Source organism: Perca fluviatilis, chromosome 17 (assembly GCF_010015445.1).
Source record: "Perca fluviatilis chromosome 17, GENO_Pfluv_1.0, whole genome shotgun sequence".
NCBI classification, from domain to species: Eukaryota; Metazoa; Chordata; class Actinopteri; order Perciformes; family Percidae; genus Perca; species Perca fluviatilis.
This window is the reverse complement of record NC_053128.1, coordinates 7,426,506-7,447,546: the sequence shown is the minus strand read 5'-3', so window position 1 is coordinate 7,447,546 and position 21,041 is coordinate 7,426,506. Positions and strand designations below refer to the sequence as shown.

Sequence of the window (21,041 nt, the reverse complement as noted above, 5' to 3'; positions counted from 1 at the left end):
CGAGGATTCAAGATGGCTGACACTCGTTTTTTCCTCGGCAATCTCCGGAAAAAGCCGACAGTCCAACCCCCTTTGGGCTATGCGGAAGTGGCTCCTAATACAGGCTGTAGTCTTTTGCCTCTGGGCAAAAAAACCTCAGATGACGCAAAAATCGTCATTTTGCATCATCTGAGGCTTTTTTCCAGACCCACAATACAGAGATCTCCCCTCTCAGGGGGACATGAGGGAGGGAAGCATGGTCATTCAAAAATACTACCAGGTTTCTACTGATACAAAGCTTAATGCTAATCGGTGAAGTTTCCCTTTTAAGTTTGTTTACTTGCAGCAAGTAGTCAGCTTACAGCACTTCAGCATAAGTACAGAAAGTGACTGTCTAGTCTTTTTATAGGGAAAAGGGAGTAATGTCACACACAGAAACTTTCTCATCTCTGGTCAGGCTTGACGTCTCCTCTGCATGCCCTTCCCTCGGGGGTTTTCTATGCTTTCCACAAGGTCAGTGATAATCATGACTATCTCCATGAGAAACAAATGGTTGCACACAGACTTCATGTAAATAGGTGTGTGTGGACACAACACTCAGTCGGAGCTCAGGTGACTGTGCACCAAGGGCAGGTTCTCCCATGGGTGTATTCAGAGGAGTAAATTCAGATTAACAACAAGGTAGTTCATAATGAACATTAAAGTATGAAATTGGGACTTGTGCACGTGTTCCGCAGGTGGTCAGACAGTGTTCATTACTACAGTCTCAGCAATACGTGGCTAGTCCATACTGATCTAAAAGCAGTTACTCCAATCCATATATCATGTAAGGAAAAGGTTGGCTAATTGCTTTGAGAGGGCAATTGCTTGGTTTTGGAGCTGACAATTGGGTGTTTGCTTGCTGCTGCTATGGGATGACGAAGATGCCACAGACACAATGAGCCTCTATACAGAAGTCCCCACGCTTATTTTATTACTAGTGGTGGGTAGTATATAAATGCCTAGGCTGTCATGAATCTCATTACGGTTAAATTAGCTCATAGTGTTTGTCTTGAATAAGCCCGACAGACATGAAGTGGACAGTCTTTGGTTCAATGTTAACCCTGCATCAATATTTGCTGTACAGTTAAAACGGCCTACTTTGAGTATGCAAATTCTTTCTTGATGATCCTGTTGCAGTAATCTTTTCAAAGATTCCATTTTACAGTGGCTTTTGGAGCGGTCAGTTGACCAAACTGCAGTTCTTTGGTCATGGCTTTCTATTCGCTGATTAAAACCAAGAAATTCGGTTGAAAGCTGCTGAAAGGGCTAGTAAGTGGACGTTTATAGTAAGGGTCTGGACCCACAGCCACAGAACCTGCCATCACCACACAGCTAGCATACCGTAATGTCTTAATGAGTTTACCTGGAACTCCCAAACAAGCATCTTTTAAGTTGGGTCGGTTTCTCTCTGCCGTTGTTTTTTCACATAGAGCCGGGCTGGATAAAGTTAACTTATGCTGGTTTGGCAGAGGTCCGCTATAACCTTAGACAGTTTGGCTATAACAAGCACTAGCATTAGCTGTTGTTGGCTATTGTAGACCTGCTTGCGTTTTGGGCGTTCCAGGTGAACAAGCCCTTGCCGTAGATGTGCAGTAAAGCAAGAGGCCTATTGCGGCCAGTGTGCATGGAGATGAAGAGCCATTCTTGCATTCTGTGAGGCATTCTTCTTTTTTAGCCTTTTACGACCGACTAGAACACTTGTAGGTGTGTATACTTTCTCAGTCAGGTCTGATTCCCTGAATCAAAGTGCATAGTAGAGATTTCTTATCTCACTGTTGCAGAAATTCAGTGGCACTTAAAAGCAGTGTGTGGCAGGGGGAGGGGGGTCCCCCAGGAGCAGCCCTGTCAAACAGACAAGTTGTTTAAATGGAACTAAGGAGAGCTGCTTTATACAGTAGAACTGTGATGTGAGGCCTTGCCAAGGTGCTTGTTGAAATCAAAGATGGAAAGTGTTTATCCTGAAGTCGTCTTTAATGAGAATATCTCGTCTGCGCAGCCTTTACTGTGTTGTAAAAAACAAACGGACTATAGCTTTTCTCAGGTACAGGGATAAACATCACAGGAAAAATGAAGGCACTTCATCCAGTGCATGTTGGTTTGATATTTATTGCTTCCTGAATACTTAAAGCATTTTTCACTTAAGTCAAATAAATAAAGCGTGTGTCTTTCATCCACGGTACTGTGTGTAAATGCTGAACCTTGGGTCTATTCCCAACTTCAAGCACAAAGTACCTCGATGAAACCACCGTCAGTGGAGGATGAAGAAGAGCAAAAAAAAAAAAAAAAAACACAAGCTACGCAGTGAGCATGATCGGTCCGCGTACAGTAAAAACAATGAGTTGTTACCTTATTTGGCAGAAATCTATGCATTCTCCTGTTATTTCTGACAATATAAACAAATGTGTATATTATAAACAAATGTATATTATGCTTGAGTAAATAGAAGCCCAATTAACAAAACTGGTTAAAAACATTTTTTAATTAAATGTATTAAAAGTTAATTAACTTGTGATATTTAAATAAATCAGCCCAACTCTGGAGATATAACGGAGATTAGCGCTCATATTCAAGTTTGTTCTTCTTTGTGTAACATTTTTTTGGTAAATTGCTCTTAAACACATTTAGAAAGGATTTGAATTGCTGTGTTTTATTTTTTTATTTATTTTTTTTCATGTTGGTGCTGGTCATTTTCCTTTTGGGGCTAGCTCAAATCTCTTTGGGAGGTGCCAAAAATTCCTCTGTGCAGGAAAAACCCTGGATACTCATACTAGGAGATAAAACTGGTGACGATGGTTATCCTATCCAGTAAAAGTTAAAGGATAATCTGAGCAGTGTCTCACAGAAACTGAAGAAAAGACAACAAAATTAATCCATTACACATGAACACGCCTTTTTTAGTTAGAGAATAGATAGAAAAGAATAAGAAATCTAATTCAACCAATTCTTGAGCCAGACACTGAATGTAATATAGAACCTGATAGCTAGCCACACTTCATCTCATCGTTTGAAGTGCTATTTGCTAGGCATGTGTGCGTGTCTGTGGGTGTACACACAGAGCTTTTGGCTTTTGCTGCAGTGTGTCAACACCGCAGGAGTACTGAAACTTAAACAATGCAAAAATAAGTTCTTTACCTCTGGCAGAAAAGAACCACACTACAGGCCCTATCTTGCACCCGGCGCAGTGCAAAGCACAACGCAAGTGTATTTTGCTAGTTTAAAACCATCAAACGCCCACGTTGTTTAAATGGCAAATGCACCTGTGCCCATCCTTGCCCCGATGGGCGTGCTGGTCTTACAGGGAGGTGTGTTCAGGTGCATTCTTGGAGTATTATCTTGAGGCAGCGGGAAGTGACCAACAAAAACCTGGTCTAAAGTCAATAACGCAGCATTTCATAGTTATTTTAACAGCGCATTAGTAAAATGTGCCAAGGCTCGTGCACAGAACGCGCACACTATGCTTGTTACACACAGGGACACACGCGCAGCAGCACACAAACATGCAATAGATTAAAAATAAAAATATTACATTGTGAAATAGTACTGTATGATCTGATCGCGTGCTTTCACTTCACGCACGAGCGGATCGGTTTCTTCTCTCCTTCCTGCTTAGCAAATCCGTCATCATAATAGCAGTGCGCCAAGGTACAAACACGCCTGGCTGCAATGTTCTAAAAAGAGCTTAGTGAATCTTTGGTCTGAACTGTGCAACCCTGTGTTGGACAATGAAAATGGATTAACTATAACATTAACCATACACTAATTAATAATTATTGAATTATTTATGCTTTAAACTGTTTTAAATAAAACGTTTGAAGCAGAAATTATTACAAACCTAGTATTTTTGTATTCGTATAAAAGTATGAATGCCGAACTCTTATTTTCATAACCAATCAATTATTTGGGTAATTTATCAAGTTCAAATGGGTCTTATGTAAATTGTGGACAACCTGTCTGCACATTTTTCCACAAGGAAGTCTGTCGGTCAAGAAAAGGTCGTGTGTGTCCGCCCGCAGTGGTGTACGTGCTGTTCAGCCCAGCTACTATAGCGGTTATATCACTGTACTGTTTGACCAGCTGTTACACATGACTTGGCAGCTGGGAATGGAATCTAAAGTGTGTGTGTGTGTGTGTGTGTGTGTGTGTGTGTGTGTGTGTGTGTGTGTGTGTGTGTGTGTGTGTGTGTGTGTGTGTGTGTGTGTGTGTGTGTGTGTGTGTGTGTGTGTGTGTGTGTGTGTGTGTGTGTGTGTGTGTGTGTGTGTGTGTGTGTGTGTGTGTGTGTGTGTGTGTGTGTAAGTAAACGTCTCCTGGAAATTTCTCTGTAAAGGTGCTGTCGTTGTGTTTACGTCAGTTGTATTGCATCAGCGATGAATTAAGGAAGTGAGCTGCAGCTTCTATTAACTTGATCATTGATTTACAAAAAAAAGATTTCAGTTCTCTATTAACTCAAATTACAAGCTGGGTTTTAGCTGACCATCTGAGTTTCATTTACAGAGGCTCACACTGTTGATTTTGTTACACCCAGTGTTTTTTTTTTTTTTTTTCACTTAAAATGAAAAAAAATCACAAGGAAAACCGTAGCTACGTGTTCTGTTCGGTGCCCTTTGGCTAATTCTGGCATTTTTAACCTTTTTGTTATATCATGCATTTTATTAATTTGCACGGTCCTTTTCCTAAAACTGAATTCAAGCAGCAGAACCGAAAGAGCCTACGATCCCTCTGCTGCACGTGTCAGTAGTGACGGCGTGTCAGGGCCTTTAGTCTGCCTGAGCTGTGAAGTGCAGCCCCCGCTGCTGTACAGCTGTTTGCTTGGTTATTCAGTGTAGTAATGTGGAATGTGTTGAACGTGTCCAAACTGCACCAAAGTCAACACAAAGCCTGCCATTGTCACACCAGCAATACACCTGCCAAGTGTGAAATAGATCAGATGAATGGTTCTGGGGATATTGCTTTACAGTTAAATGTAGTGCAGTGAGGATCCAGAAATTTCATGCAGCAGATGTTTATAATTTGGACCTGCCGGCGCACATTCAATCCTGTTGGACCTGATCAGAGACTAAGTCCGCAGGGTGGTTCATACACTTCACTGATAAATCCAAACTGTACAGTACTGGGCTTCATGATCAATCATAACTGAACATGATTTTTAGGGGTCCAAGCCCGAGGGGGCATGGGAACCACGTGTTGCAAGGCAACGCGGTTCACATCTCCAGTGGAGCGTGGGAACCCTATTGTTTTTCTACTGATTATTCTTCTTATCTGCCTAAAACTCAGACTGCAGCCTAAACCGTATATGGTGGGGGGTTGCCATTTTCAGGACTGGTCCAAAACTCCGCAAGGACCTCAGGTGCAGAAATTGACCCATTTCCACCACTAGGTGGCGCTATAGCAGAAAAAACACATTTGGCCCTATAACTCCCACACCGTACTTCCAACCAAAAACCATACATCTTTGCTTTCACTGGATCCAACTGAATCACGTGATATAGGTCACGCCCATTTCCGCCTAGACTTTTATGCGTGAAAAATCATGATTTATCAAAAAATTACTTTTTTGAACTCCTCCTAGACTGTGCGACCAATCAGCACGAAACTTGGACCGTAGCATCTCCAGACTGACCTGACTAAGTTATGGAAAGAATGTTTATAAGATACAATATGCGCATATAACGCACAAACTAATTTGTGTAGCTAACTATGAAAACACCAACTTTGCCATATCTTGGCCAAAATAAATGCTGTCAAGGCCAAACTTTAGATTCTTCTTTGCCATGAACCTCTGAAGGTCCCCCACGCGTTTTACAAAAATTGGTCATTAGGGGGCGCTACAAGTAAAAAAAAGTTTATACACTCTTGAACAAAGTGTTAAGACCGGGGGAAACATTGCAAGTTTTCCGCATTTCGTGCTAGTGGATCATAACCGGGTTGTAAGTACTGCTTCAAAATGCCAAAAGAAGAAACCAGAGCAAGAGACAAAAAATAGAGAGTAGGCAATTTATTGAAAACTGCATTTAAACTCAAACAGGCTGTTTATCAGCTGATCAAAAGTTTAAGATCATAGGCATTAAAAGGTAAAATCTCCACAAAAATATGGCTGTCGTGTCATTGTTCTTCAGGCAGTCACACTGTCATGATCTCCTGATGGCAAAGGCAAAAAGGCTTTCTCTCTTTGAACGTGGCAGCATTGTTGAGCTGCACAAGCAAGGCCTCTCGCAACACGCCATCGCTGCCAAGGTTGGACACAGTAAGACAGTCATTTTACATTTCTTAAAAGATCCTGAGAGTTATGGGACAAAAAAGTGAAGTGGTAGACCCAAAAAAATTTAACCTGCACTGAGCCGCACGATCCGACGGGTTGTCCGTGAAGACGCAGGTCGATCCTCGACCCAAATTAAGGCCCTTACTCATGCTGACTGTAGCCCAATAACCATAAGACGTCATCTGCGAGAGAAGGGCTTCAAGAACAAAAAATGTCTACAAAGCCACGTCTCCTCCCACGCCACAAACTTGCCCGTTTGGAATTTGCAAGGGAGCACCAAACATGGGACATTGAAAGGTGGAAGAAAGTTTTATGCTCTGACGAGAAAAAATTTAACCTGGACGGTCCTGATGGCTTTCAACTTTACTGGCAGGAGAAGGAGATCCCACTGGAGATGTTTTCTACGCGGCACAGTGGAGGAGGCTCCATCATGATTTGGGGTGCTTTTTCCTTCAATGGGGAAATGGAGCTTCAGGTTGTCTAGGGGCGTCAAACGGCAACTGGCTATGTGGACATGTTGCAGCGGGCATCCCTCTTGACTGAGGGCCCCCGTCTGTGCGGTAATGACTGGGTCTTTCAACAGGACTGCAATTCACACCGCCCGCCTGACGAAGGACTTCTTCCAGGAGAATAGCGTTGCTCTTTTGGACCAGTGTGTGTGTGTTCCCCTGATCTTAATCCCATTGAGAACATTTGGGGATGGATGGCAAGGGAAGTTTACAAAAATGGACATCAGTTCCAGACCGTGGATGCCCTTCGTGAAGCCATCTTCACCACATGGAGCAACGTTCCCAGCAGCCTCCTGAGAACAGTTGGGGCTACTCCCTACTGAGTCCTGTTTTGAGTTTAAATGCAGTTTTCAATAAATTGCCTACTCTCTATTTTTTGTCTCTTGCTCTGGTTTCTTCTTTTGGCATTTTGAAGCAGTACTTATAACCCGGTTATGATCCACCAGCGCGAAATGTGGAAAACTTGCAATGTTTCCCCCGGTCTTAACATTTTGTTCAAGAGTGTATCTCATGAACGGCTCATCCGATTTTTTTACAAAATTTGATGGGTACCATCTAGGGCCAATCCTGAGGCCAACCCTAAAGTGGGGTACTGAGGGGTCAACGTGTGCGTGGCCTATGGGACCCAAAGGGACCCAAGTCTAGATATACCACTTACGCTAATGTGAATAACTTTAAACTTACAGGGCAGATGGACAATGGGCCATGGACCACACCTACCAAAAATTATACATGTGGACCACTAGGTGGCGCTATTTTTTTTTTTTTTTTTTTGTCCTTAACTCCCACATTACACATCGCACATTAGAAATTATTACATGTACGTGTTCCTTGAATCACGCTGAATTACCTGATATAGGTCACGCCCATTTCCGCTTAAAACTTTTTTCGCAAAACCAGCTTTTTCGAACTTGTCCTAGGCCGTGCGACCGATCTGCACGAAACGTCGTAGATAGTATCTCCAGACAGACTTGACCTAAAATTATGCAAAGAATTGTGCTATGTTAAAGTATGCGCATTTGATTACAACCAAATTTTCCTAGCTAGCTATCGCACACATATCCTATCTCTGCCAAATTAAATGTTATCAGCAAATAACTTGATATGCTTATTCAGTATCCCACTATGATGCACTGTACCAAATTTGGCGAAGATGGGCCTTTAGAGGGCGCTATGAGCAACGTTTATTTGTTTCGGCAAATAACTCAATGCATTTAAATGGGAAATTTGCAATTGCAATATCTCTGCCACAGTAAAAGCAATCCACATAAAACTTGTGATGCTCGTTCGGCATGTAGCCCTGAGGCTCTGTACCAAATTTAGTGAAGATCGGCCATTAGGGGGTGCTATAGTCAACATATACCTGTTTGGGCCTTTTAACCCCTTCTGAGGTTGAGTATGTTGTATACAACGTCCAATGGCACTTATTGATTACTGATTCATAACTTTATAAGTTCATAATTATAAATAGTCGAAACTTGGGGTCTTTTGGAGCTAAAAGCTAACCATTTCCCCTTTCTGCTGATGTTTTTTTGTCTTCCTAGCCCTTACAGGTTTTGCATCCAGCCTAGAAGTCCAGAGTTTTTCGTGTCTTTGTGAAATTAATCCATACTGTTACATCCAGGATTGATACACTGTGTAAGAAATGTTAATAGTTTGTCCATTATGAGTTATAATGTTCAATATAGTTATAAGTTTATTTTTGCACTGGATCACTCAAAATATATAGAACTGTAGATGTGTTGCTCGTTGGGCATGCTGCTCTGAGGATTTGTACCAAATTTGGCAAAGATCGGCCATTAGTGGGCGCTATAATCAACGTATAAGTGTTTTGCCCTGTTAATCAGTGTTAATGGAATATTTGCAAGGGGAATGTATCAAAGACCTTGCAGCTCACGCTTCTCAATATTTACTGATGTTTACCTCCTACCGTTACGTTTTGGTTTTCGCTTTCGCGTGCTCCCCTGGTGTTCTACAATAAAGAAACTTCCTAACCCACAAAGTTTCTACAACCTTCACAGTGGACAAATGTAACTCTTTTCTCCCACTTTTTCAATCCAAAATCAAAACCATTCATATACGCTGATACCGTGCAATTAAACATTGCAGTTGGTGCTAAGTGGAGAGTCTGTCATAGTGTGATTGGTTATGTCGGTGGCATTGATTCTTAATTTCCCACGAAGCTTATCGCGGTTACGTCTCAGTTAAACTTCTCCTCTCCAATCCTATCTGTATTTGTGAGAAGTGGCGCTGTCCTGAGTTGAAAGCCTACTTTTACGGCTTTATTATTGAGTTAAGAGACGCGTGTGTTCGTGTCGGCCGCGTCAATCGGTGCCTATGACACCATTTACAACAACCTGACCACCTCCCCTGCTCCTTCAACCACCACACCTGCCTACCCCCCTCCACCCTCTCAGTCACTCTCATTTCTCTCTGCTGTCCCCTGTGGTCAGGGGGGTTAAGAAGTTTGTTTATAGTAGAGAATTGTTAAAGGTAGTCTGTATATGCATGGAGGTGAACTGTTAACCACTACATTTGCAACGGCAGAGTAGAGCAGACCTCGTGCATCAAACCTCTTGATATTCACCAACGTTTGCCCCCCCTACGTAATGCTTCAGGTCCCACATTGGCGCAGCTTCCCGGGTCATCGGGGGCGACTGGGGCAGCTCCCCAGGGCGTCGGGGACGACTGGCTTTGGAGGCTTGGGCCCCGTTATAACTGCTTGCAGTTCTAGTGTTTTTTTTATTTTTTTTTTATTTTTATTGGACTAAAATCTGTGTTAAAATGAATTTGCGTTTATATGATCAACAACCTAATAGTCATACATTGACCTGAAGGTGATGCTGAGAAATGCATAACGTATAAAACTGGATTCAGAAATACGGCAGCATATTGTTACCTGGCCTATCGACAAAACTACATCCTCATAGACCATAATTAACTGTGTTCAGCTGTACGAGCCACTTTTCAATTCACCTTGATTTACTGCGCCACTGAGCAGCTCTTATCACAGCACAGTCCGATTTTCTGTGGCACACGGCTTATCTCCCTCCACAGTGGAAGATTGCAGAGATAAGCCGGGTCTTGAAGCTGACATTTTATGGAAACAAGCAGTTTGGAGTAAATGTGTATGCGGAGATTAAAAAAAGTGGATATTAATGATGCAGGAAGATTGAGCGTTTAACCTCCAGCTGACTGATATATGAAATGACAAGATGGGCTCACTATTTCCAACACAAAAGAAGTCTGTTATTGTCACTTGTTATTTTTGGCCCTGCTGTCTTCCTGATCACCGCATACATGATATGTTTTTTTGAAAGAAAGAAAGAGACAGACAAAGGATGCATATTTCTTTGTCTCGACAAAAGACACTAAACAGTATTTACCGGAAGGAGGCAGAGGTGTTAACGCAAAATTGGCTCGAGTAGTGCCAGCAGGGCATCAAGGCCACTGTGGCCGCAGGGCATATCATTTTAGAGGGGCATAAGGCCAAACTGAGCAGGCACAGCAGCCGTGGTCGTTGTGGCTGCTGTAAAATTGACCTGGGATATGTTTTGAAGTACGTGTGAACAAGAAATCCCAAGATGGATCTTAGCTGTAAATCAGAATTGGTAAGGCTTGAACGTGGCCTTGAAGTCCCAATATGCAGATGTCTTTTGTAAAATAAAAACCTGATGATTAGAAATATATATTAGATTTTTTTTTGGGGGCTTTTTAGGCTTTTATTAGATCAGATAGACAGGAAAGGGTGGCGAGAGAAGGGCCGCAGGTCGGAATCTAACTTTGGCTGCTACCAAGGACATGGGGCGCCCGCTCTACATATTGAGCTAGAGGCCGTCCCACTGTGAACACTTTTGTTAATCTGAACTATTTGATACAGCTGCACTCAGATCACTTTAGTCTAGGTAGGAGTTATTTTGCACCTATTTGTTTATATATTTTCCTTTTTAACACAAAGTTTGTACTTCAAACTCTGCTTAGAATGAAGGGTTTTCTCAGCAGCAGACTGACCGACATTCTCCACAATAATGTGGAGGTCACAGTGAGATTTATATAGCTACCTGTATTTTAATGTATTAATTCCCAGCAAAGACTTGTGAGGTAAGGGACCAATCTGAACCAAAAAACCTTTTGTGGACAGTTTTTGGCTGCAACATAATAACCAAAGTCCACTCCATTTTGCACTTCTGTAATATGTCATTAATAAATACTTGCGTCTCTTAAATGTATTTGTTTGGTATGAATCAAAGAAAACAAGAAATGAAATGATACATTTCTAACTGTGTTTTGGGTTTTTTGTCCATGCAGACATGAGGACGTGTCGTGTGAACGAGTTTAGCTGCGGAGCGGGCTCCACTCAGTGTATCCCCATCTTCTGGAAATGTGACGGAGAGAAGGACTGTGACAATGGAGACGACGAGGTCAACTGTGGTAAGTGAACACAGCGTTTAGGACATTCATTTTCTTACACAACATGGTAGAATTTAACTTTTCTAACTCACTTTAGTTAATCCCTGGATTTGGATTTAAAAATTTGTTGATTTTTGTAGTCCGTGAGTAGGGACTATTGCATATCTTTGAGTGATGTGAACAACAGGAATTATTTTTCCCACGGTACTTAATTGTCCATGCGTTGGATCCAGAGCCCATATACTGTAGGTAGGTAGGTGTATTAAAACAAAGAATAAACCTTCACCTTCTCCCCAAATGGTGAAACTTTTAAGTTGATGAGGACCTGAATGCTTTTTTTAGGGTTGGGTAAAGTCAGACTTCAAAGTTTATTACCAGGTAGTTGCTGTCAAATGACAAAATGGTAAAAGCAGTGGGAAAGCTCATTTCCCATGTTTACAGCAGGGGTTATGTCACTTACAGTTTATATTCATCAAGCTTTGATTTATCTGAATTATGCCTGGCTCTCATTACTTGCATTCTGCTGTGGTTTGTTCATTTGTCCAGATCATGTCCTGCATTTTGATTGAGCGCTTGGACTCAAAGACCTATGACCTACGATGTGGTCCAAAGATACTTAAACCATAGCCTCCTTGCAGCTGAGCTGTATACCCTTCTGTCTGATTGAACTGCCTGATTTGTCTACACAAGACTGCTGTGACCTGAAGAAGTGCAATGATGCAGCTTTTCAGAAGGGATTGAAATAGTAACAGCTGTTGTCTTATACTTGCTCTAGCACTTAAACATTTTAATGGATGTGTGTATCAATTACTTCTCATCCTCCAGCTGTTTAGGATAAACACTGTGCAGCATAAACACACCAACGGCCTTTTGCGCAGAGCATGACTCTCTGCCTGGACAAACTATAAACTAAAATAATTGGATCTGACAAACGCTAAGCAGCCCGTAGCATGCTGGTACATTTTATACGTCAGTCCAATTTCTCCCATTTATCAGGGGCAAAGTTGCTGTGGCAGCAGGCTGAGCAAGGCAGCTCTTCCTGGGGGATCTTGAGGCATCCCCAAGCCTGGATGAGAAATACCGGTAGAATTTTATTTTTTTTAAATGAAGGAAATGTCTGATTTACGTAGACTTATCTGCCAAACAAATTGACAGATAAGTTGAGTAATGATTAAAATAAAAGTGAAAATTAAATTGGATTTCTATACTTGACATTACTGCTGACGATGGAAGATGTTAATCACTATACCGTCCCAGTAGTGAGTGAGTGAGTACTGGGAGCTGATTTGAATCCGTGAAATCTGCTACTTAGTAGGAGAATACATTTTTTTATTGGTCTTGTTTTTTTTTCATGTAATCTCTCTTTGTACCAGGATGTTTTACTGCAGTGTAGTAAAGCACACACACCTATTAAAGTGAGCTGCCCCAGGCCAACGTAAATCCAAATCTCAAGAAATTGAAATTGTTTATTTAAGAGGATAACCCCTTGAGATGAAGCATTGACAGAAAGTGGGGAGAGAGGGGATGACACGCAACAAAGGGCCCAGGGTCAGACTCTTTACTTGTGCACAAGGACGCACGTGCACGCGGGTGAAACATGGATCTAAACAAGGCTGGATTTAAAAAAAAAAAAAAAAAAAAACCTCAAGGAAGGAAATGCGTCCAACACTGATGTTTGGTGATGAGGTCTGGTGTTGTATGGGGGTTGAGGTCAGGGCTCTGTGCAGACCAGTCAAGTTCCCACACCAAAGTGGGAAAACGATTCATTGACCTGGCTTTGTGCACGGGGTTCTGTCATGTTGAAACAGAAAAGGGTCCAACACAAGCTGCTGCCACGAAGTTAGAAGTGCATTTTAGTCTATGTAATTGCATGCTGTTGCATTTGATTTCCCTTAATTGGAGCAGTTTTTCCATTAGTTTGGGCTCCATAGTTCCAGAGCATTATTTTTCCTCCTACCATTATTTACAGTTGGCTCTTTAGGCAGGTGTTGTTGTCCTGGCATCTGCCAAACCCAATTCCTCAGATTGTCAAATGGTGAACATGTTTCCAATACTTGACCGTCCAACTGAAGTGTGCTTTGCATTATTTATTCTTGGAATTGTGCATTGTAATCTCAGGCTTGTTTGTCACTGCTAGGCAATGCAAATGCATGGCCATTTTCTACACTACCAGCTGTATTGACTGACTTATTTGAAATGTTTTATCCTATGACGGCATCCCATTACTGAGCTTCAATGTGACCCATTCTACTGCAAATGTTTGTCAATGAAGATTGCATGGATGTCTACTTGACTGTATCCATCTGTTAGTATTAGTAAAGAGTATGGCTGAACCCACTAATTAGTAGGGGTGGGGGGAAAAAATCACTTTGTGGCAATACTGTATCGATACACTGAGGCCAAGTATCAATCTTTTATGATATACACTCACCTAAAGGATTATTAGGAACACCCTACTAATGCCGTGTTTGACCCTTCGCCTTCAGAACTGCCTTAATTCTTGGTGGCATTGATTCAACAAGGTGCTGGAAGCATTCTTTAGAAAGGTTAGCCCATATTGATAGGCTAGCATCTTGCAGTTGATGGAGATTTGTGGGAAAGATGTTCTATTGGGTTGAGATCTGGTGACTGTGGGGCCATTTTAGTACAGTGAACTCATTGTCATGTTCAAGAAACCAATTTGAAATGATTGGAGCTTTGTGACATGGTGCATTAACCTGCTGGAAGTAGCCATCAGAGGATGGGTACATGGTGGTCATAAAAGGATGGACATGGTCCGAAACAATGCTCAGGTCGACTGTGGCATTTAAACGATGCCCAATTGGTACTAAGGGGCCTAAAGTGTGCCAAGAAAACATCCCCCACACCATTACTAACCACCACCAGCCTGCCGAGTGGTAACAAGGCATGACTGATCAATGTTCTCATTCGGTTTACGCCAAATTCTGAGTCTGCTATCTGAATGTCTCAACAGAAATCAAGACTCATCAGACCAGGCAACATTTTTAGTCTTCAACTGTCCAATTTTGGTGAGCTTGTGCAAATTGTAGCCTCATTTTCCTATTTTTAGTGGAGATGAGTGTTACCCGGTGGGGTCTTCTGCTGGTGTAGCCCATCCGCCTCAAGGTTGTGCGTGTTGTGGCTTCACAAATGCTTTGCGGCATACCTCGGTTGTAACGAGTGGTTATTTGAGTGAAAGTTGATCTTCTATCAGCTGGAATCAGTCGGCTCATTCTCCTCTGACCTCAAGCATCAACAAGGCATTTTCGCCCCCCAGGACTGCCGCATACTGGATTTTTTTACTTTTTCAGACCATTCTTTGTAAACCCTAGAAATGGTGTGTGAAAATCCCAGTAACTGAGCAGATTGGGAAATACTCAAACCAGCCCGTCTGGCACCAACAACCATGCCACGTACAAAGTTGCTTAGATCACCTTTCATTCTGACATTAAGTTTGGATTTCAGGAGATTGTCTAGACCTGGACCACACACCCCCAAATTGCATTGAAGCATCTGCAGTGTGATTGGTTGATTAGATAATCCCATTAACGAGAAATCTTACAGGTGTTCCTAATAATCTTTAAGGTGAGTGTATGTGTTGGTCAGTTTGTCTGCTTGACAATCAGATTTTTGCAGCAATACAATAGAAGTGAGATGAACAAACCGAAATGTATCTTTTTTTTTTTTTTTTTATTTTTTTTAGATAAAACAGATGTTGACAACTTCCTTTTGGGGACATCATTTGAAATTGGGAAAAGTTGCAAAAAAGTTAATTGCAATATATCGCAGAATATTGCAATATGTTTAAAATCGCAATAGTATCGTGACATTGTGATATCCCACTCCTACTAATTAGATAACAGTGTCATATACTTTTTGCCACACAGGGATACCAACCTTATGTCCCCTTAAATAATACTGTATGGGTAGTGTTATAGGACACAGGGACATCTAAAAAAAAAAAAAAACTCCAATGAGCGGCAGCAGTTAAAGGCACGTGCTGTAGATGCAGCCCAAATGTCTAAATCATGAGTATTAAGTTCCGTTTCGAGATGACCTGCCTTCCATCTGGAAAGTGACCCACTTTGTAATTGTAGTGGATGAATTGAGTCCTGGAAATGGGTAAATTGTAACCTGTATACAGGATGAATTATCTAGATTTAAAGTTATTTCCGGAAATTGCTAATCCAGTCTGATAAACGATCAAGACTTAAATGATCTTTTAAAATGGCTTGACCTTGTGCTTGTTAATAAATCATATTTTTAAGGATGTCAAATGATTATTTTAGCAACCTATGTCTACCAGAGTGGACTGGTTAGCCTGGTACGCTAATGTTAGCTATGTGTTAGCAAGCTAAGGCACTGCATTGCTTTCGGATTTATCCACATTCCACTATAACACAAGTTGCACACTGTCAACATACTTTAGCTTCACTTATGAATAAGTTAAAGGGGTGATAGAATGATTATATAGGGTATTTTACACTGTTCCTTAAGGTCTCCTAATAGGGTATGTAACATTGGTTGGGCTGAAAATTGCCCGAATGCTATTTTATTAGGCCCTTAACTACCCTGTGAATATGGCTCTATTTGGAACAAGAGCTTTTCATCCAAATATGGTATGCTCATTAATATTCCGAATGAGCTACGTGCTGATTGGTTTGAGCAAACTACATAGAAACACATGGGAGACTCTCATATTTCAGAGGTACTTGCAGCTCCGTCACGACTGGCAGCCCACAGCACTCCATACCTGCGCAAAGTCACAGTCTCTGGGCTAATGACAACCAAATGCCCCTGCCCTGACAGAGCTCCAGGGCCTGCAACTCCCCTCTTCCTGCTAGCTAAATGCCCGGTGTATGTGAGTGAGAGCGCGGTCAGCGAGCTTGTTACGCCAGCAATCTCTTACCACAGGTTTCAGTTAATCTTTTAATCTGTGTAATTATAATATGTTGAGTTATTTAAACAAACGATTGGGGAAATAAATGCCGCTTGTCCGCGAGTCCCATTGATAGAGCCTGCGGCTGGATGTAGATTTGTAGCTACAAATCACGGATAGTTAGCTTCATTTTTGGTTGTAATTAGAGTATATTTACAGTTTGAATTTCGTCACGCCACGTATACAACATCTAGCTAAACATCTTATAAAGCTAACAACTGTGTCCGATTTCAAGTTAATGAATATTTGTGAATTTCAGAGGAAGTCTAAGAGGCTAGCTAGCTCTCATTGATAGAGCTACAATGAGACTCGCGGACAAGCGGCATTTATTTCCCCAATCGTTTGTATAAGTAACTCAACACATTATAATTACACACATTAAAAGATTAACTGAAACCTGTGGTAAGAGATTGCTGGCGTAACAAGCTCGCTGACCGAGCTCTCACTCACATACACCGGGCATTTAGCTAGCAGGAAGAGGGGAGTTGCAGGCCCTGGAGCTCTGTCAGGGCAGGGGCATTTGGTTGTCATTAGCCCAAGAGACGGTGACTTTGCGCAGTTATGGAGTGCTGTGGGCTGCCAGTCGTGACGTAGCTCCAAGTACCTCGCAGCAGGCCAGGGCCTGTGAAGGAAGGCAGGCCGGGCGGCGAGGCAGCTACACAGGCAGCACCGGCGCTGAACTCCGACACACAGTCGGACAAAATTTGCAATTAGCCATCCATTTTCGTAAAGCGGCCCATATTTGAGCCTTACATAGTTGATTTCTCGCATAAAAAAAAGTTTCAGAAGTGAATTTTGTAATGGAATAGAGATCTGCGTGACCTAGCTAGATTCAGAAGACTACCTGATCTCAGGTCAGTTGTGTAGCCTATGTAAATGTTGGGGCGTGACCGTTCTCTTAATACACCCATGGGCTGACAAAGGTTCCGGTTTTTGGGAGGTTGACGTCAACTTCCAGCTTTGTTGAGATTCGCCAGTTTTCAGCGGCAGTTTCAAAATATGAGATTTTCATAGTAAAGGGGTGTCAATGGGATTTTGAGCTTCTATGTATGTCCTATTTACCCACTGAACTTTTGTTATTCAACTATGACAGGGTAAAATCGGTTTTGCATTCTATCACCCCTTTAAATATAGTTAGCCTGATTTGGACTTTTAGATCTTGAATCTTGTGAAAAAACGCTTGAGGCACACGTAATCAAGTTGCTTTTAGCGACTGAGCTGTTAATCCTCACAGTGCTCTCCTATTTGCTTCCTGCCCCCCCCCCCCCAACTGCCTCCAGGTAACATCACCTGTGCTCCAAATGAGTTCACATGCGCCAGTGGCCGCTGCATCTCCCGGAACTTTGTGTGTAATGGCGAGGACGACTGTGGCGACGGTTCCGATGAGGTGGAGTGTGCGCCGTCCTCCTGCGGCCCCAGTGAGTTCCAGTGTGGAAACTCATCGTGCATCCCGGCCAGCTGGGTGTGTGATGACGACGTTGACTGCCAGGTAAGATGAACGCAATACAATGCCACATACGCACAGATTCTGATTGCAAGTTGTGGACAAATAATTTGGAGAGATTTTTATTCCTGCACCATCAGAAGACTGTGACTTAGCAGGAGTTTGGCAAGTCATTTTTACCTGGCCTGGATAATTGTCCTTATGAATTCTAGTCATGCCCTTTTTGAATGCCCTTTTGAATCATGCAGTTATTAATGGCAGCATATTTGGACAGAGAAAGTCTGACAATCCTGATTGGATGGTTGACTGTAACCACTGATTGGATTGGAGTGGCATGGCAAGATGTGGGAGTGGATGTCACTGAGCCATGGAAAGGAGCATAAGTCCACTCCTCTGCTGCATAATGCATGGTAGATATGGATTGCTGCAATTCAAAATACTGCACCTCTTCAAATTAAAACCTCAGTAAACCTGGCCTGTGACCAGATTGGACTGGCGTCATTCTCATTAGCGCACGTTTTAAAATTGCCCAAATGTTGGGAATTACGGAATTAAATTCACTGTCCCGATCCGCCACCTCTCTACTTTGTACTACACTTCTTCAGCATCGACCTGCTTCTTCTCTTGTTGTCTTTCATGTAATGAGTTTCTAGAGTTTAATTTATGTGCCTGCCAACTATAAATTGAGAGACCTGTGTGCATGCGTGTGTCTTTCAAACGATCATGCTTGCACAAAAAAACGCAGTGGGGCGGGTTCAAAAAAGCGACTAGTGACAACAGGCCTACGGGTATGTCATGTGGTGGACCAGCGCCTTTAATCAATGTGTTAAGTTTCACAATCTCTTTCTGGTCTAAAGATTTGCCACTCTGTCGCAAACATTTTTCATTTCTAAGCTGATTTTTCCTTACTATGATAAAATGTCCAGTATGATATCCCTGGGCACACACATTATGCACACCGGTTCTGCAAGTTAAATTTTCACAACACCCTGGGGTTATTGATCTCTCTCTCTCTCTCTCTCTCTCTCTCTCTCTCTCTCTCTCTCTCTCTCTCTCTCTCTCTCTCTCTCTCTCTCTGACACTCCTAACACGTTTCCTCACATGGCAGAAGTTCACTGAGTCGGCAATTTGCCTGTTCCTTGCTAATTGGCTGTGTGGTTATCACTCTGACGGCCTCGCAGCAAAATGAAGGAAAAAAAACGATACTAACTCTTCCATCCACAAATATATAAAGTACTGTGTTCAATGGGAAGGTCATTGTTATTCACTCTCTTGCTCTCTCACACCCAGCCAGTCCTGAGTCAGTGTTAACATTTATGGAGCTTCAGACACACACAAACCCACACATTCTCACACTCCAATAATCTGTTCCTGCATGAGTCGCTGACTTCTGAAATGATGAAAGTTTGAGAAACTCATCCTGCTGCTCCTCTTGATCCCATTCTGTCTGATTGCTCAGTTTTGATTCAAATTAAAAGGATAAACCTCTGAGCAGAGTCCTGAAGCTGTGCCCTTTCTGCTCCCCCCCTCGATCACCTGTCGATCAAACAACGTGGGTGTGTCAGAGTGCATTGCATCATGCTCTAAAAACCACGCCCAACTGAGGGGAAAACACTCAGTGCCACAATATGCAACCAAGGGCTGAAACCCTAAAAAAAGAAAAAGCCAAAAAGCATAATATGAGCACTTTTTCTGTCCTTTGCTAGCAGGCAGAATTGACTGGAGGTCTCTTCTCATAATACAAAAACAATAAATAATTTTGCCCTCTTGTGGACGAGACTAATATTGAATTGTAAACTCCTTGAATAGTCGTAAAGACAATATTGATATTAGTCGACCTGGATTTGGTCAGAATAACATTCCGCTTAGCACCTCCCTTGTAGGCATTAGGGAAACTGAGTCAAGCAAGAATGTATTTGAGCAGGGCAAGGAGAGCCTGCTTGCTACAGCTTTACAAAACAGAAATTCTCTGAACGCTTTAATTTGAGCAGAAGTAAACACAGAAGTTAGGTACTGTAGCACAGCAGATCCCCTTCCTGGTCAACATGTTGGCTGACTTACTTGTCGGATTATTGCATGCGTGCTGGATTGTGGTTTCTTAGCTTGTGTGTATGCTAGAGAAATAGTCGCAAATGCTAGGATATGCGCACGTCCTATTTTCAAAAATAAAAAGGCAAAATACACACTGTGCAGTTTCAACAACTGCCACTATATGATAATTAAAATAGACTCCGGTTGGGCTTTATTACTCTACAGCTGCTGGGAAGTTTGGTACAACAGCTACAGGAATCTCCTGTGGACTACTTTCTGTGTATGAGATCTGTAAAACTAAAGTTTTTGTAAAGCTGTAGGAAGCTTGCCTAATAAAAGTCATTCTTGCTGGAGTCTGTTTCCCAAATGTCTTCAAGGGAAATGGTGAGTAGAATGTTGCTATAGCCAACAGACATAACATCCAAAAATATGAAAATTGCCAGTTTTACAAAGGAAAGGTTTGATGTTTTTGGAAATATGCTAATTAGCTTTCATGCCAAAAGCGAGCCAAGAAGATGCATACCACTCTCAGGTCTGTATGGTGAATGTGTAGCTACAGCCAGCAGATAGTTAGCTTAGCAAAGCCTGGCTCTGACCGAAGGTAATAAAGTGCACCTGCCTAAATTCTTTATTTTTTAGGCTCAGTGCAGTGACTCCAGGAAGTCACTGTGCCTGGCAAAATAAAAATAACAAACTCGCTTCGTGAACTCGGATTCTTGTATAATCAAAGTAAACACCTTTTGGAAATAATGAGCTTTACTATGTATCTGTATGTTTATGTTCTGTCCCACACATTTCTCTTCACTCAGAGGGCCATACCAGAGCTAAACATCACACACTTCTGGTGTTCAAAAATGCTATTAGTTTTTTTTTTTTTTTTACTTGAACTGGTCTACTTGAACAGCAGCGAGTGAACACAGAGCAAAACTTACTAACTCTATAACAGGACTATATTTTCTTAAAAATTAGAAAATGGCATCCGTACCCCCATCCAAACCAATACATATAAAAGGGGGTAACTCTTACTTGTAGTTTTTCAGACGATGCATGATCAAATTATCGTCTCTTTCCACTGCAGGACCAGTCCGATGAGTCACCGTCTCGTTGCGGCCGTCACCCGACGCCGCCTGCCAAGTGTTCATCCAGTGAGATGCAGTGTCGCTCAGGAGAGTGTATTCACAAGAAGTGGAGGTGTGACGGCGACCCAGACTGCAAGGACGGCAGCGACGAAGCCAACTGTCGTATGTATTGACCAGCTGTCATCAACACATAAAAAGATTTAGCATTTTAAGGTCCTAATAGCATTCATTTTTGGTACCACGGCAGATTGAAATTTTGTAACTATATTTGAATGGGTTTATTATCCTTTCACGGATATACTAAAGATTGCCAATAAGTGAATGAGCCAGTTATTGGCACAAATCATGTGTA

At 42.1% G+C, this 21,041-nt stretch overlaps 1 protein-coding gene across 3 annotated transcripts in view; it reads left to right on the top strand.

Moving 5' to 3' along the window:
* vldlr (very low density lipoprotein receptor) overlaps nucleotides 1-21,041 on the top strand; it is a 69,008-nt gene that overhangs the window by 18,515 nt on the left and 29,452 nt on the right. For all 3 annotated transcript variants that reach the window (XM_039779920.1, XM_039779922.1, XM_039779921.1), the window contains exons 4-6: nucleotides 11,095-11,217; nucleotides 17,416-17,624; nucleotides 20,689-20,851. In XM_039779920.1, coding sequence (XP_039635854.1) covers nucleotides 11,095-11,217; nucleotides 17,416-17,624; nucleotides 20,689-20,851 — 495 coding nt within the window. The remainder of the gene's footprint in view (nucleotides 1-11,094; nucleotides 11,218-17,415; nucleotides 17,625-20,688; nucleotides 20,852-21,041) is intronic.